We start from the raw sequence: 16,941 nt of genomic DNA, 5'->3' as shown, positions 1-16,941 counted from the left end.
AGGGGAACCCACTGATTGCTTCATACCACACAATATTTTAACCAAAGATCAGAAAAGTCAAAGAGCACCTGGTACAGGTTTGAAAAATCAAAAACCTCAGTGTAAGTAAATCGTGAAAAAAGTCACTGACTTCCCTAGCGAAAGGCACAAGGAACTATTCTTCTCCTTATAACACTGTGGCTCCTTAACTGAGTCCATGGACAATGTTTGCTGGGCTGTAGCACCAGCCTGAACGAAAGAATGGAGGGAGTGAAGAGAAAAGGAAGGGTGTGTGCACTCTGTGCTGGACATCGGCAATGTTAGGGACAAAAGAGCTGCACATCTGATGCTGAGCTAAACAACTTACAATCATTGCAGGGCAATCTTTTCAGCAAATCAATAAGTCCCTCACCCATGTGCAGTACAAGGTTCTCTCCTTCTGCAGCTCAAACCAAGCTATTACTGCCAAAGGCACCTTCCCCTCGGAGCAAGTTACCATTTTAGGTTAAATTGCTTTTCTTTTCTTTTTTTGCCCACAGCGAGATGCTTGAAGTCAAGCATCTCAAACACATTACAAATTTAACCCAGTTTGAAACAGATCACAACTGGCTTGACCCTCCCCAGTCCTCAAAGATTCCCAAAAGCTAAGTCTGCAAAGGCTGCCAAGAATAATTTGCTAGAGATCTCTAGCACCTCCATGGATCTACAGATCCAAGGATTCTGCGGCTGGGAGCCATGAGATTTCAAAAGACTTGGAACCAATGTAAGTGTGTTGTGTAGCCAATGCCGTGTCGTATTTCATGTTGGAAAATGAAAAGTGGCTGAGGCTTAAGCTGATCTAGGTGCCAGGCCATTTGACCTGGAAATCAAAGCTTCTAACCCTTTCGAATATGTGTAGAGGTTGGTTGTACTTTGTTAGGCATGATAGGGTTTGTGCCAGGAGCCCTGTGGAGCAGGTAGCCTCCTTAAACCAAACAGGGCTGCTAGTTGGAGGAAAGGACTACAAGCCATTCTAGGCAAGAGTTTACCACAGCAGCCTGTGATCCTGGGCAGCCAGACTTACATGCTCCTTCAGTTTGAGCAACCCATCAGTAGGGGAGGTCACTCCATTAGAGCACCTCCCACCCTGCTCCTGTCTCCAGCCTACCTCTCTCCAAACTGTCAGCCACCCACAGGCAGTGGCCAAGAGGAACAGACACACTATTTACCAGGGCCTGAGGGTCTGAGTTGCAAGCCTACTCCAGTGATATAGTGTCTTTATATCATTTCAGAAATAAAATGCATTTTTTCTTCTATAACTCATATAACTGTAGGTATGGGATTGTCCAGGGCTGACTCACTGGCCTCGCAGTGAACCACCACTGCAGCAAGCAGGGAGGAAGCTTCAGCAATGTCCTGCAGCCCCTTGGAAGAGGAAGAGGTGGGGGCAAGCCAGCCACCCTGTCTGACATCTTTGTCACCTGGAAACCATTCTGTTACCCAATTTTCTGTCTTAACTGTAGCCTCTTGTCCAGAGTTTTGGTTGCACGTCAAAACAATCAGATGTACACCCAATTATTTTCATGATTCACACAGTCAAAGATTTTGCTGTGGTCGATAAAACACAAACTGATTTTCTTCTGAAATAATCTAGTTTGCTCCAGTAACCATCATAAATCTGCAATAGGATCTCCAGTGTCTCTTTGTTTTCTGAATTCAGCTCGAATATCAGGCATTTCTTGTTCCATGTATGGTAATGGTCTTTGTTGTAAATTTTTGAGCATCACTTTGCTTTTGCATGAAATTAATGTGATGTTCCAACAGTTGCTGCAATCTGTGATGCCTCCTTTTTTGTGGGGGGGAATTGGAATGTAAATTGAATGTTTCCAGTCTGTGGACTATTGTTTTGTTTTCCATATTTACTTGCATATTCTTGTTAATATGCTGGACTCAGTTTCTGGAGCTTGAAATAGGTCAACTGGTATCCCATTTACTCCTGGAGGTTTGTTTCTCCCAATTGTTTTGAGTCCAACCTTCACTTCACTTTCTATTGCAGGCTCTTGATCAAAAGATTCTTCTTTGAAGGAATCTATCATCCTTTCATTTCTTCTGTTTAATTTTTTCATGTATTGTTTCCATTCCATCTTTTCCTTATTTTGTCCTGATTCAATAACGTATTTCCATGCTGATCCTTCTGCATCCCTATCCAAGGTTAGAATTTTTCTTTGATTTCTTGGATCTTGTGGAACAGATCTCTAGTTTTTCTTTTTTGTTTTTTCCCTTCTATTTATTTCCAGTGATTATTATAATAGTTTTCTTTGTCTGCATGTCACTAAAAAGTTGCATTCAGCATTCTGATTTTATTTGTCACCTTTTACTTTTGCTTCTCGTCTATGTTTAGCAATTTTAAGAGTTCCATCAATCATTCATCAAAGCTTTTCCTTTCTTTTGGCTACAGGAATAGTCTTTGTTCATTCTTCCTTGATAATGTCCCTGGTTTCAGCCCACAGTTCTGGGTCAGTAGAACTTATTAGTGCAAACCTCTTCTTTACATAATTTTTAACTTCTTCAGGAATGTTATTTAGATTATATTTTGGTGCTATGATTCTTTTAGTGTTTCTTTTCAACTTTAGTCTTATTTTTGATCTTAAAAATTCATGATCTGTACCACAATCAGCTCCTAGTCTTGTATTAGCAGAAAGAATAGAGCTTCTCCACCTTCTGCTTCTGATTATGTAATCTATTTTATTTCTGTACTGGCCATCCAGTAATGTCCACATATACAATTATCTGTTCAACTGCCTGAAGAATGTGTTTGCAATAAACAAATTGTTGGCTTCACAAAATTCTATGTATTGCTCTCCTGCTTCATTTCATAACCTTGGTCTAAATTTCCACCAATATTTGATTCTGCTTTCTTTCCTAATTTTGCATTCCAGTCTCGTATGACTATCAACACGTCTTGTTTAGCTATATGCTCAATTCCTTCCTGGACACTTGCATAAAAGCATTCAATTTCTTCCTCTTCAGCATCTGTAGCCACAATGTAAATTTGAATGATAGTTTCATTGATCAGCTTTCCATAAAGTCTGATTGATATGATTCAGTCAGACTTTGCATTATTGCCCCTGATTGCTTGCACTACATCTTGCCTCACTATTAGAGCAACACCTTTCCTTTCCTTTCCTTTCCTTTCCTTTCCTTTCCTTAGAAGCTCATTGATTAACAAATCTTGAGCAGCATCGTTTCTTCAGAGTTTGTCATTTCCAGAATAAAACATTTTGTAATTCTCTGGCTAAAAATCTCCTAATTCAGTTTACTTTAGTTTGCTCACAACCAGGATTACTATGTTTAAATGCTGCATTTCTCATTTTACAATTTCAAGTTTACCTTGATTCATACTTCACATATTTCATGTTCCTACTGCATGTGTTGTATAGCTTTGGATTTTCCATTTGCATCTATTCACATCAACAACCGAATGTCCTTTTGACTTTAATCTGGTTATATCATTAAGAACAGTGCTATCTGTACTTGTCTTCTGTTCTTCCCCAGTAGCTGAGCGCCTTTTGACATGGGGGTCCTGTCTTGCAGCACTATATTGTCTTTTTTTTACATCATAGGGTTTTCAAGGCATGAGATGACCAGAAGTGGTTTACTACTGTATTTTTCTGCTCAGTACTACCCAAGGTTAGCTGAAGTGTCACTGCTAGAGATAGGCATGAACCAGAAACAAATGAACCGTGCAGTTCATGGTTCGTTGCATTTCACGAACCATGAACTTTCATGCACCTGCCCCAGTTCGCAAACTGGTTCGTTTGATTCGTGAAAACATCACACCCAGGTCAGCAAATCGGCACTTCTGGGTTAGCAGATCACTCCCGGGCCAGAAGAAGGCCTGCAGGAAGTCCATCCCCTGTTGCTAAGGAAACTGATTGATCGGCGCCAGGCTGATTGATCGGCGCCAACTTAAAGTTCATGGCAGTTTGTCAGAAATGGGCTCTGATGAACCACCGGTTTGTGAACCACAAACTGGCCTAGTTCATCATGAATTTTGTTTTGTATTTCGATTCATGCCTGTCTCTAGTCACTGTCATTATCTATGAAAGATCCTCAGCTAATTCACCCTCCACTAGTGCTGCTGCCCAGTAGCTACACTTCAAGGATTCCTCCAACCCAATCATCACTGGAACTATCAATTCTCTTCTGTTGATGTGACTATTGATTCCTAAAAGGGGAGGATGCATCTTAGCCTGGTGTCTCAGCTTTCATCATTCCACCTTGAGTAATTCTGCTAGGAGTTTAGATCCCTGACAAGCAAAATTTGATCCAGTAGCACCTTAAAGACCAACTAGATTTCTTCTACTCCATGTGGCTGAATGTGGTGAAAATAGTTTCAGGCAGGGCTTTTTTCCTGGGGAAAGAGGTGGGGGAACTCTCACCTGGGGGAACTCCCGGGAAAAGGGTGGTGTGCCTCTCAATACATGCATGCACGCACAGCGTACCCACAACTGGAACTGCATGATGTCACTTCTGGGAAGTGGTGTCATCACACAAGTGTGGCCACCCTAGGAGTGCTCCTGTGCTCCATGGGGGTGTCTGTTTCAGCCTAGAACGGACCACTCGATGGTGCAGAAGCACTCCCCCGCCCAGCAGTGGCTGGATCTGGGCCATTTTGGGCCCACATTGGGCCAAAACAGGCCCCAAATGGCCTGGATCAGCCTAGAATAGGCTGTTGCCACACAGGAGAGCACTCCACCGCAGGGCAGCAACCCAAAGGGGGATCAAAATGGCCAGGATCGCGCCACTGCCCGGCCGATCCTGGCCATTTTGTGCCCAATCCTAGCCGTTTGGGGCACCTTTTGGCCATTTAGGGCCCAATTCAGGCCCCAAATGGCCAGGCTTGGGCCCAACAGGGCCAGGCTTGGGCCACTGTTGGGTGAAGGAGGGTTCCCCTACCCTGCACTGGCCTGATCCTGGCCGTTTTGGCCCTGATTCAGGCCATTTTGGACCCTAAATGGGCCCAAAATGGCTAGAACGGCCCCCAAATGGCCCAGATAGTGGCTGAACCAGCCTGGAATGGGCCACCCAGCATCAGCCCGATCCTGGAAGTTTCTGCCCTGATCCAGGCCATTTGGGGCTCAAAATGGCCCAAATGGCCTGGATTGGGGCCAAAACGGCCTGGAACTGGCTGCTGCCAGGCAGTGGAACTCTCCCTCACCCAGCACCAGCCCTATCCTTGCCATTTCACTAAATGGGCCTAAAACGGTCAAAATGGCAATGAAATGGCCCGGATTGGGTTTGAACTGGCCTGGAACAGGCCACTGCCAGGCAGAAGAACCCTCCTCCACCTGGCACAGGCCGATCCTGGCCATTTTGGCCCTGATCCGGGCCCTTTTGGGTTCTAAATGGGCCCCAAATGGCCAAAAAGGCCCGTCTCAGGGCTGAAATGGCCTGGATTGGGCCACTGCTGGCACCAGCCCAATTGTGGCCATTTCCACCCCAATCCCAGCCATTTGGGGCCCTGAATGGGCCCCAAATGGCCAAAACAGCCCCAATCAGGGCCATAACAACCAGGATTGGGGCCGAACCGGCCTGGAACGGGCCTCTGCCTGGCAAGGGAACCCTCCCCTGTCCAGCAGAGGCCTGATCCTGGCCATTTCAGCCCCAATCCAGGCTGGTTTGGACCCTAAATGGGCCCAAAACGGCCAAAATGGTACCAAAACTGCCTGGGTCAGTGCCAAAACAGCCTGGATTGGATCGCTGCTGAGCAGGGGAACCCTCCCATGCTTGGCACCAGCCTGATCTCAGCTGTTTTGTCCCTATCCAGGCTGTTTTGGTGCCATTTCAGCCATTTTGGGCCTATTTATGGCCCCAAATGGCCCTGATTGGGCCTGTCCTGGGTGGGGGAACCCTCCCTCACCTGGCAGCAGCCCAATTCAGGCCCAAAATGGCCAAAATAGGCCATTTTAAAAATGCCCACTTGACACCAGTCACGTGGGTATTTGAAAGAGCTGCCTGAATGGTGTTCCAGGGTGTTCCAAAAAAGCCCCAGTTTCAGGTGGCTTACTGTGTTGGTCTGTAGTAGAAGGGCAAGATTCAGGTCTTCTACTACAGACCAACATGGCTACCCGTTTCATGGAAGACACCACATTTAGCCACATAGACTGGAAGAAATCTAGTTGGTCTGTAGGTGGCTACTAGACTCAAATCTTGCTCTTCTACTATAGACCAACACGGTTACCCACCTGAAGCTAGACTTTGGACAGAATCCAGACTCCTGATAGTGTAGTTCTCAACTTCACTGTACACACTAAAACCATCTCACCACATTAGGATGTGTATCCAAAAGTGGGGAAACAACCTACTGCCAGTGAAACCAGTACAACTAAATAAAAATATATAATTCAGTATTCGGGGGAAGGTAAAGAGCTCCGTAATGCAATCAGTCAAATGTCTGGGTGAAAAACTGAGCACCTGAAATTAAGAAGGAACAGAGACAGATATATAGCTGGGGTGTGGTCTTACCCAAGACTGGAAGTCAGTTCAGAAAATACCTTCTGTCTGGTAACCCGTACAGTCTGTGCTGTGCTTTAACACTGAAAGCAGTTCTGGGGAGTGAACTCTAGCACACATTAAGCCGTACTAGATCCATGTTTGGCTTCTAAATACTTATCTCCTTACAAAAGCGACTTAGCAGGCAATCTCTCTTTCTCTGGGCAACATCTGTTTACTCCTCTACTCCCAATAAACTCACAGGGTATATATACACTGTGATCATCTGACACCACTCAAACCCCTTTCATTCCACTGTTCATTGGGTGAACTGAGAGCAAGGGTAGTCCCTGGCTGCTATATCATTGAAGCCAAGATGGGCTCCTCGCTCCTTTCACAACACCATGAAACCTGTTGCACTCACTTGGAATTCCCGACACAAGCTTCAGCGGCCTCAACACTCGGACAGCTCTCAGAGTCCGTAGGTCAAACTGGGTCCCAGCGGTAGCCAGAATCCTAATTGCAGATGGGGAGAAAGAAAGAAACTGCATAAGTTGCCAGGTTTGACAAATGTCAATAGAACCAAGTTACTATGAATACTCATTTCTATGGCGCCTCATTACCACATGCCCCAGACTCAGACTAGAAGATTTCTGGTTTAAGTTTTCAACAGTAAAGCACCAAATCAGCATGGCTTGTATGCCATAGTAAATAAAAATGTGAGTTTGCAGCAGTACCCTGGTTTTGATTGCAATTAGGGACTCGGAGGCTTGCACAGGAACTTCAAGGTCTAGTGAGTGACTATGAACTTGGCTAAGTGGGCCTTAGAGGCAAAAGAGGAGTGAGCAGTACACAGCTCTCTGAAGCTTCTGGTGTAAACTGGCCTTCTGCCTTTGTTCAATCAACAGAGTAGTTACCTGCTGCCTTCTGCAACTTAGTTCAGCATTAAACCACCCATTCCAGGAACATACATTCCAGGCCTGGCTTTGCATACGACAATCCAGCCTTTTCCTGAACGTAGTTACTGAATGCTTGTTGAGCATCATGTGAATTGTTCTTGCAATTCTTCCTTCCTCTCACATTTCTTTGTGCTCCATGTTCCCTACCAGCCAGTAGATTTCCTTGAAGTGCTCCCAGATGGATAAGTGGTTTTAGATATCTTTTATTCCCCCCAAGAAATGTGACAGGGATGTTCTGTTCTGGGACAGCCAGCACCCTACTACACGCTGACAACAGAGGACGTTGCAAGCTGGAAAAGTGCCTTATTGTAAGGTCTTTGCAAGCTCAGTAAAAGAAAAATCAGTTTTTGAGATGTAGCTGCAATTTTTTTTAAAAAACTTGATTTGAGAGAGTAAAATATGCTGAATATTTGAGAGAAGACCGCCAAGAAAGGAAGGAATTGCAGACCACAGTGGGTCTCAAGTAGAAGCAACAAAGCTGGAGGCGAGCAGCCAATTGTCTCCCAGCATGACACCTTTCCCTAGCCAATATGTTTAGTGCTCTATTTTCCACTGTTACCAAACGCACACAAATATAAGAGCAATTATATTTAAGGGGGGAAAAGAATAAGAGAGCTACCAAACCAGTGCGCAAGCTGCTGAAAGTAATTTGCATCAATAACTATCACGCTCAGAGACGTCTCATTTTGAGCTCCTGTCCTCATGCCAGCTCTTGTTCACTTTCTTCCCCACATTTAATTGCTCATTTATAAAATATCGGATGCCTGGCAGGAGCAAACACTTCATCCAAAAGTTAATCATCAGACATTCCCATCAATGGTGCAATTGGTCTCTGGTGACTTTCAAGATGGATTTGTCTTGTGTCATGCGGGGGACCCTAACTTACTAGGCATAGGAGGCCACTCAACTCTGAAAGTTTAGCTTTAAACCTGTCAAAGACTAACTGCAGAAGAGAAACAGCTGGATCTCAAGACAGAAAGGATATGCAGCAGGTTCCCTTCTAGTTTGCATGTTACTTTCTCCCTGCTGGTTCCTGTAGACTCCTGTTATCCTCTTCTCTTCTGTAACACACCTGTAGGACCTAGAGCTATATTCTCAGATCCAAATAGAACTGATGCTAAGGACAGGCATCCACAGGGAAAACTATCTTCTCATGCAGCGCAGCCCTCATTCTGCAATGTTGTCCTAAGAACGCAAAAAAAAGAGCCCTGTTGGATTAGAACAAAGATCCATCTAATCGAGTATTTTTTAGCAACAGTGGCCAGTGGGATGCTTCTGGGAGTCCTACAGGCAGGGCACCAAGCAAAGCCTTCCCCTATGGTTTGCCTTCAGCAACTGGTATTTAGAGGCACTCTGCATTTGCACAAGAAAGCTCTGTTTCGTTATTAATCTATATATCTAATACCCAAGGATTGGCCTTTGTGCAGACAGGAAAATCTACCCAATGGGTAAACCCAGGGCTCATCTCGAGGGGAAACGTGCCGGAACACAGTTCCAGCAGTTCCCCAAAGAGGTCACATGTCAGGTAGCCCCACCCACCTGACTCTTGGCCATTTTGGGCCCGTTTTGGCCTGGATTGGGGCCGAAACAGCCTGGATCAGGCCTCTGACAGGTGGTGGATCACTCTCCCGCTCATCAGCGGCCCGATCCTGACCATTTTGGGCCCCTTTTCAGCCATTTTCAGCCCCTTTTTGCCATTTTGGGCCCAATTTCAGCCCTGAATGGCCAGGATTGGGTCCAAAACAGCCAGAATAGGTGATACCAGGGGGTATGGCATATGCAAATCAGTTATACTAATGACACACTTCTGGTGATGTCAAGGGGCGTGGCATATGCTGATGAGTTATGCTAGTGAGTTCCTCCAGCTCTTTTTCTACGAAATGACCCCTGGGTAAACCACAGATACAAATTTTGATACAAAGAAAAAAACTCTCTTCCAAAATTTACATTTGATTTGCTACATGTATTACTTGATTCAGACACTTGAATTCGTCATTGATCCTGGAACATTAAAATCTTGCCCCGTCTTGCATCTTACTTATCCCACATAAAAGAGCCTTACTAAATCTGACTAAAGATATGATAATATATACTCTGACAAAAACACCATTATCGTTGTTGTTTTTTCTATTTTTCACAGATTTTCGGGCTTGAATTTTTGGTTCCTTACAGACGCGGATTTTATCCAAGAATCTAGGAGTCAGTGTGGTATCGCCTTAGTATGTGGAATGCTCCAAGTAGTGTGGCTGTTTGCAACTGTCCAGTGGTTATCCTGTCTATGCTAACATTGCCTAGATTTCTTTTTGCAATTGCAACTAGTGCTCCTATCACTACTGGAATAACCACATATGTTTCTCCCAGAGGCACTGCACTTCAAATCTTAGATCTTGCTATTTTCAGTGAAATCCTATACAGTTACTTGCGTCTAAACCCATGGAAATCTGGAGTAACTATGCTTAGGATTTCACTATTGGTCATCTTTTCAATCTCTTTTTCTTCAATTCAGCTGTCATCTGGGATTACCATATCAATCAGATTGAACCACAGTAATATCCGGAGTAGTATGTTCTAACTTCTTATCCGTTTGGATTTTGAAATCCTACACGATCTTGACATTCTCATTTTCAACAACTTACTATTGTGCTTGTTGTCATTATTATTATTATTATTATTATTATTATTATTATTATTTAACTAATGTACCTCCACTGGCAGGTGACGTACAATTACTATATCAACTGATCCAACCTGCAGGTTCACAAAAAGACAAAGTCCATACACAGGGACACAGAAGGAAGGAGAAAGCAGAAGGGGAGGCCAAAACCAGAGATTAAAAGCTCAAGAGAACAAGGTATGTTTTCCTATACCCACGAGGTACCTCTACATGATCAATGATCATAACAAGAGAGTGAGACAGAACATGCTGGCCCCTCCTCCTGCTCATGACTGAGCACACTAGCCCCACATCCCACATCCCTCACATGGGCACAGCACCTACACAGATACAAACTGTAAGCTCTATCCTGATGCAGAAGAACAAACAGAGAGGGAAACTCTTCCCCCATTAGGACGAAAGCCAGCACACTTAGCCCTGATCCCACTCCACACTCATTGCTCTGTCCTCCAATGTCACATGTTCAGGGCTACCAAAAAAACTTTAAAGAGAGGGAAGAATAGAAGCAGAGAGACAGAAGAGCATAGAGATAAAGAAGAAAGTAACTAGACCAGCTGCTCAGTTTGAAATAATTTAAGCACTGTGGCAGCTATGGATAGCCTTTGGTTGACAGGTCAGTTTGTATGGAGCATGTGCTTTTGACATTACCCGTATTATAAACCTCCAAGCACCATCACATGGCAACCTGACTCAAGCCTCTCCAATCCTCTATAGAGCTTCTTTTTCTAGAAGGAGAAAGAAAAAGAAACAGCCACCTGCATCTTGAGTGGTGGGCACACTTGAATGCAGGGCTACACTTCCTGTCTTGTGGAGTGGGTGCATTTAAACTATATCATTGGCCAGGTTGTTCTTAAGGCTTCCAACAACAAAGATTCCACCACACTTCTAGGCAATCTGTTGCAAGGGTTCTAGCCAGGGGTAATTTCGTAGAAAACGAGCTGGAGGAACTCATTAGCATAACTCATTAGCATATGCCACGCCTCTTGCCATCACCAGAAGTGTGTCATTAGTATAACTGATTTGCATATGCCATACCCCCTGGCATCACCCATTCTGGCTGTTTTGGACCCAATCCTGGCCATTCAGGGCTGAAATTGGGCCCAAAATGGCAAAAAGGGGCTGAAAATGGCTGAAAAGGGGCCCAAAATGGTCAGGATTGGGCCTCTGATGAGCGGGAGAGTGATCCACCACCTGTCAGAGGCCTGATCCAGGCTGTTTCGGCCCCAATCCAGGCCAAAACGGGCCCAAAATGGCCAAGAGTCAGGTGGGTGGGGCTACCTGACATGTGACCTCTTTGGGGAACTGCCGGAACTGCGTTCCTGTGCATCCCCCCTCAAAATGAGCCCTGGTTCCAGCATTCTTTTAGGTAGAAAGTTCCTTCTTATGTCCAGTCAGTCATCTGGAGGTAAAGACCAAAAGACAGTTTGGTGTAGTGCAGGGGTGGCCAAACTTGCTTAATGTAAGAGCCATATAGAATAAACATCAGATGTTTGAGAGCCACAAGACTCTCAAACATGCCACAAGAGAGCCAGAAGACTCTCAAACATGCACTGAAGTGACTTCAGATGAAGAGGCGAGTTTGGGGGAGTGTCCTGAAAGTGATGTCAAAGGAAGGGGTGGGGTTTTGGTCAGTATGCTAGAAGTGACATCATTGGAAGGGGTGGAAGAGCCATCACCTGACCTTTGACTTGGAAGTGACATCACAAAAGTGATATCACATCCTTGCTAGGCTTTACCCCCAAAGTCCCTAGGTATTTTCTGAGTCAGACCTGGCAACCCCAACATTTTTATTGAACATATGACAGACATGGAAAGAAAGAAGGAAGGAAGGAAAAGGGAGGGAAAGACATGGAAAGAAAGAGGGAAAGGAAATAAAATAAAATGTATGGCCTCAGCGATACTCAGAGACCTCCAGAAGCCACACAATATGTCTAGAAGAGCCACATGTGGTTCCCGAGCCGCAGTTTGGCCACCCCTGGTGTAGTGGTTAAGAGCACAGGACTCTAATCTGGAGAGCCGGGTTTGATTCCCCACTCCTCCACTTGAAGCCAGCTGGGTGACCTTGGGCTAGTCACAGCTCTCTGGAGCTCTCTCAGCCCCACCCACCTCACAGGGTTTTGTTGTGGGGATAATAATGACATACTTTGTAAACCGCTCTGAGTGGGCATTAAGTTGTCCTGAAGGAAGGTATATAAATCGAATGTTGTTGTTGTTATTCAAATTTCACACAACATAATCAATAATGAATAAAGATCACATGTTATCATTGATTGGCCTTGCTGAGCTGATACAAGTTTCCACCAGAGACCTAAGTATCAGCCAAGTATCAGTGTAAAATGTACGCTGTTCCAAGTAACGCTGTCTTTTGCACTTCTGTAGGTGTTGTATCAGAAAACTGCAGTTTTTCCATATAAGTTGCGAAGCTTTTCGAGATGGTTCCAAGTGCCCCAATGAGAATGGGGACTACTGTTGTATTTTTCATCCAGAGCTGGGTGGTTTCTATTGCCAGATCTCTATATTTAATCATTTTTTCTTGTTCTTTTTCTTTGAGTCTGGCATCTCCCGGAATTGCAATGTTAGTTATCCAAACTTTTTGAATTTTTTCCACAACAGTTATGTCTGGTGTATTATGTTCATGGTGTCAATCAGTTTGATTAATAATAATAATAATAATAATAATAATAATAATAATAATAATAAATAATATAGATCAACTGATCTCCTTCTATTTCCACCCTCCTTCTATTTCCACCATCAACTTGATATTGATAGTCCATCCATCCTATCTTGGAGAATGAGAAGAGGCATTCTAGGACTCTTTACAGGTTACTGACGTCTAATACAAATAATTCTGCCTGACTGTGTGACGATATACGGCTCCTCTGTGGCTAATTCCTGGTCTGTACTGTTATGTAGCAAATAATACCAGCCCCCGAGTGAGAAGAAAGCTGTAATTAACCAAAGGCTTCTGCTAACTTTGTAAAATTCCTATATAAATGCTGTCTTTCATTTCTGTGAGCTCCCTTTTCTCCAGCACTCCCATTGGAGCCTCTCAGAAGTGAATGTAGCTAGTAAGGAAACATTATTAAACATTTTTTGAGAGAGAAAGAATGGAAGCGATCAAAGGAGCCAGATGACAAGCATGACCTGGAAAAAAAAACTCAAGGAAATGCTCTCATGAGTGCATGAAGCAAAGGAGAGTTAATGAAGAAAAAAATAACATTGAAGATAAAACAAACCAGAAGACGGAAAAAATTGGGGAGACAGTTTGCTAAACTGTGACTCAACGTGGTGGGGAGGGGCATGGAAACAAATTTGTACCTTGTCCCTAATACACCTCTTAACGAACTGCAAGAAGGAGGCTAACATGACATGCATACGCAATGCAGACTCCTGTTCACAGGCAGGCAACTTCATTTTACCCCAGTTGTAGCCTGGGTTACGTTCAAGGGCAGCCTCATCTAGAGCGCCCTACAGATTCATGCATCCATCCTTAGCAAACAGGACAAGCAGAACAGTCTAGACCTCTCTAGAGATGCTTAAACACCCGCCGGTTTGGCTCACATCGTGACCAGCAGTTGCAACCAGGAAGCCAGTTATTTGATGGAGCGGTCCACTGCTTGCGTCTTCTCGGCAAGAACAGTAACACTGCTGCGTCCCAGCCCTGCAGGGACTCAGCAACAAGTTTCTTCGTGGGGGTAGGGGGGAACAGAAACTGACTTCTCAAATGATCAGGGAATGGGCAGAGAGCCAACTTTTGATCATTCAGGAACACGGAGACACTTGGTGGGTGAATCAGAACGGGAGAATTCGTTTCTGCTCTTCCTGTCCCAGTTTCTCACTGGGTTCCTGCAAGGCTGAGAGACAGTGAGAACCTTGGAGTGGGTAGGGTTGCCAACCTCCAGGTGGTGGCTGGAGATCTCCCAGCATTACAACTGATCTCCAGCTTACAGAGGTCAGTTCCCTTGAAAAAATGGCTTCTTTGGAGGGTGGGTTCCATGGCATTAGATCCCTCCCCTCCCCAAACCCTGCCCTTTCTAGGCTCCATCCTGCAAAATCTCCAGGAATTTCCCAACTCAGAGTTGGCAACCCTTGAGTGAGGAGATCAGAGAACCTGATCAATTCTGTCCCCCACCCTCATCCAAACCTTTTACTGTAGAAAAGCTTAGTAGGGAAGAACAGAAGCGATTGCTTCTGATCTGATCTCCCCACAGCAAGTCTCTCTCTGCCCCCCCTCCCCAGCCTTGCATTGACACAGTAAGAAGTTTGTGAGGAGTACAGACGCTCACTCCACGTACACTTTGGGATTTCCCACCCCCAAATCCCCTGCCTCACAGCCTTGTTAGGACACAGTGTTCAGGGTGTGTGTGTGTGAAGTGAACCCCACAGATGAATTCAGACAAGTTGAAACAGGATGCTGAGGATTTCACCATTAATATATTTGCCAGTCAAACTCATTATGTTCAAAGGTGTCGATCAGATGTGAGCTGATCACCCAGCCTTTTCCGTTTGTGCCAAACAGACACGGATGCCTGCCAAACAGTGTTCCATCGAGTTTTTGCAAACTGTGCATGCGCAGACATTGTCAAGTTCAAACAGACTGGCAACCACTAGCAATATTAGGGACTACTTAAATTAACATCAAAGGATAGGATTTTATTCAAGCAAACACACAGCATTTAAGTATGACTGATTTCTATGACTTGGGACTTAGTTGTCTATTTATACAATTGCCTTCTGAGAGGAAGTTACACAGCAAGCGCAGACAGAAAACACACATGCATGAAAAGCCAATTGTGTTGTATTGCATAGTTAAGAAGCAACATGCTGAATAGTGAAGCAACATGGTGAACAGCCAAGAATGGATTGCTGAACTGATCACTGAAAAATTCAGCTCCTTGTTTATAACCCACTAACAAGATATGAATCAAACTGGCAGGGGGTTGAGAAACCCTAGCTGGGAGTGAGCTTCTAATGACCTACCATTGCTACGAATTCCCCCCGTGTCCCAGCAAGCCTGAAACGCAGTGAAGATTGAGCCCATTCCCAGATAATTTATCAGCCCAGACAAAAATAACTGAGTCTGAAAGGGTTGGGGGGGTTAATCAGAAGATGACTTATGACTGATCTCTGATCAGCTAGGTGTCAGATTCTGATTTTCCCCCACCCCCACCCCTTGTAGTCTTCTGATTGCCAACTCTGCTATGTCCCAGTCTTGCTAATATTCAGCTATTTTCCTGCATGGGGGAAGGGGGTGTAGATTGGCTAGGGGTGAGTTTCTGATCCACCTCTCCCCCAGGAAAAAAAATCACTGAGTATCATCAGTGCTGAGGGAAGGACAAAGGAATTTGGACCGGGCTTCTGATCTCCAGCTTCACCAGGTCTCTGCCTTGCTGGAACACATCAGAGTTTCCTGGGGAAGGGGGGAGGGGTGTGATCAGAACACACATCCCAGATGATTCTTTGATCAGCTGACCATTGGCTTTTGATCTCTCCCCTCACCCAACTTTGCTGACTCCCAGCACACTGCTGGAGAATCGAAGCCCACTTCCAGCTGATCTCCAGATCAGATCAGAATTGGCCTCTAAACAACAACAGGGCAGCTGTAAACATACTTGACAGCTGTTCGAGATCTTCAGTAGAAGCTGGGCATATTCTGGATTGAGTCATAGTCTGATCATCTGTTTTCACCACAGGATGTCTGGCTGCTGAACAGGCTTATGGCACCTCTAGACCTCTCAGTTTTCAAAGCATGAAGCTGGTCCCTCAGAAAAGCATGTGTTCTTCTGCCAAGCAGCAGTCCTCTTTGTCACAGATTAATGTCGCAGGCAGGACAACACCATCAATGAGGCTATGTGAGTCCAGGAATGGAGTGAGGGTTATTTCATGCTAGGTTTTTATGTGTGCGCCTATAGAATTGCAAGTGTAGACCTAAACAGGCAAAATGTGAATGGGACAGACATGCATAACATACACAAGAGAGCCAGCATTGGCTACAGACCCCTGTTTAACAGACGTGGTGGCAAACCTTCTTTTGGCTGCTACTGAATGGCTGTTGGAACAGCCTTGACAATATCCAGCCCAGGGTCATCATGGCCATCAGTCTCAGATGCTGGGAACCGCAGCTTGTGAAGAGCTAGAACCTGGAGTGCAGCAAGGAGGAGGTTCTGTCTCTGTTAACTATGCAAGGGCAGAAGACCAGAGACTCTCTGTACATGGCCAGACAATAAAATGTCTTTAATTTTATTGTCTGCCTATCACGAGGGCTCAATTACAGAGACTACTGCTTGGCTGCCTTGGATCTTACAATACATAACTTATTCTATCAGGTACAAAGTAAAGCAATAAAACAGAGGAGAATGTAATGGTAATGATTAGAAAGCTGCAGCTTCCAGTGCTGAGGGACTCAGAGTTATTACTGTGTTGCTTTGATGCAGCACGCTGTCAATTGATGCGGTAGGTTTTATCGGTCCTTGGTGATGGAATCTTCAAATGCAGCCTCAGACAACATGCCCCGTCCCACGAGGACCCAGATTTCTGATGCTGGAGGCTAAGAAATGACAACTATGCGAAAGCAAACCAAACTCTTATTTCTCATCTGCTCTTCTGCCTGCCTTACTGCCCAATGCCCCACCACCCTGCACCACAACCACTGATAAGTTACAGCAATGTAGCTCAGAAAAGAAGAAAGAGATTAAGAGAAAACCAGATCATCGGTATTATTGTCATCAGTATTAATTCCCCCTCCCCGCCACTCATAAAGCATTTTAGGCACACAAAGTCAGAATGATATACAAGCAAAGGCTATGAAATACACTATTAAATGTACTGAGATAATAACTGGTGAAAACCAGC

At 44.8% G+C, this 16,941-nt stretch overlaps 1 protein-coding gene across 1 annotated transcript in view; it reads right to left on the bottom strand.

Annotated features, from left to right (window-relative positions):
- CACNA1B (calcium voltage-gated channel subunit alpha1 B) overlaps positions 1–16,941 on the bottom strand; it is a 443,389-nt gene that overhangs the window by 295,510 nt on the left and 130,938 nt on the right. Inside the window, exon 4 of the mRNA XM_054997363.1 lies at positions 6,878–6,969. Within this exon, the coding sequence (XP_054853338.1) occupies positions 6,878–6,969 (92 nt within the window). The remainder of the gene's footprint in view (positions 1–6,877; positions 6,970–16,941) is intronic.

This window comes from Eublepharis macularius, chromosome 14, assembly GCF_028583425.1.
Source record: "Eublepharis macularius isolate TG4126 chromosome 14, MPM_Emac_v1.0, whole genome shotgun sequence".
Taxonomy (NCBI): Eukaryota; Metazoa; Chordata; class Lepidosauria; order Squamata; family Eublepharidae; genus Eublepharis; species Eublepharis macularius.
The sequence above is the reverse complement of the archived record's forward strand: the minus strand, read 5'-3'. Positions and strand labels throughout refer to the sequence as shown.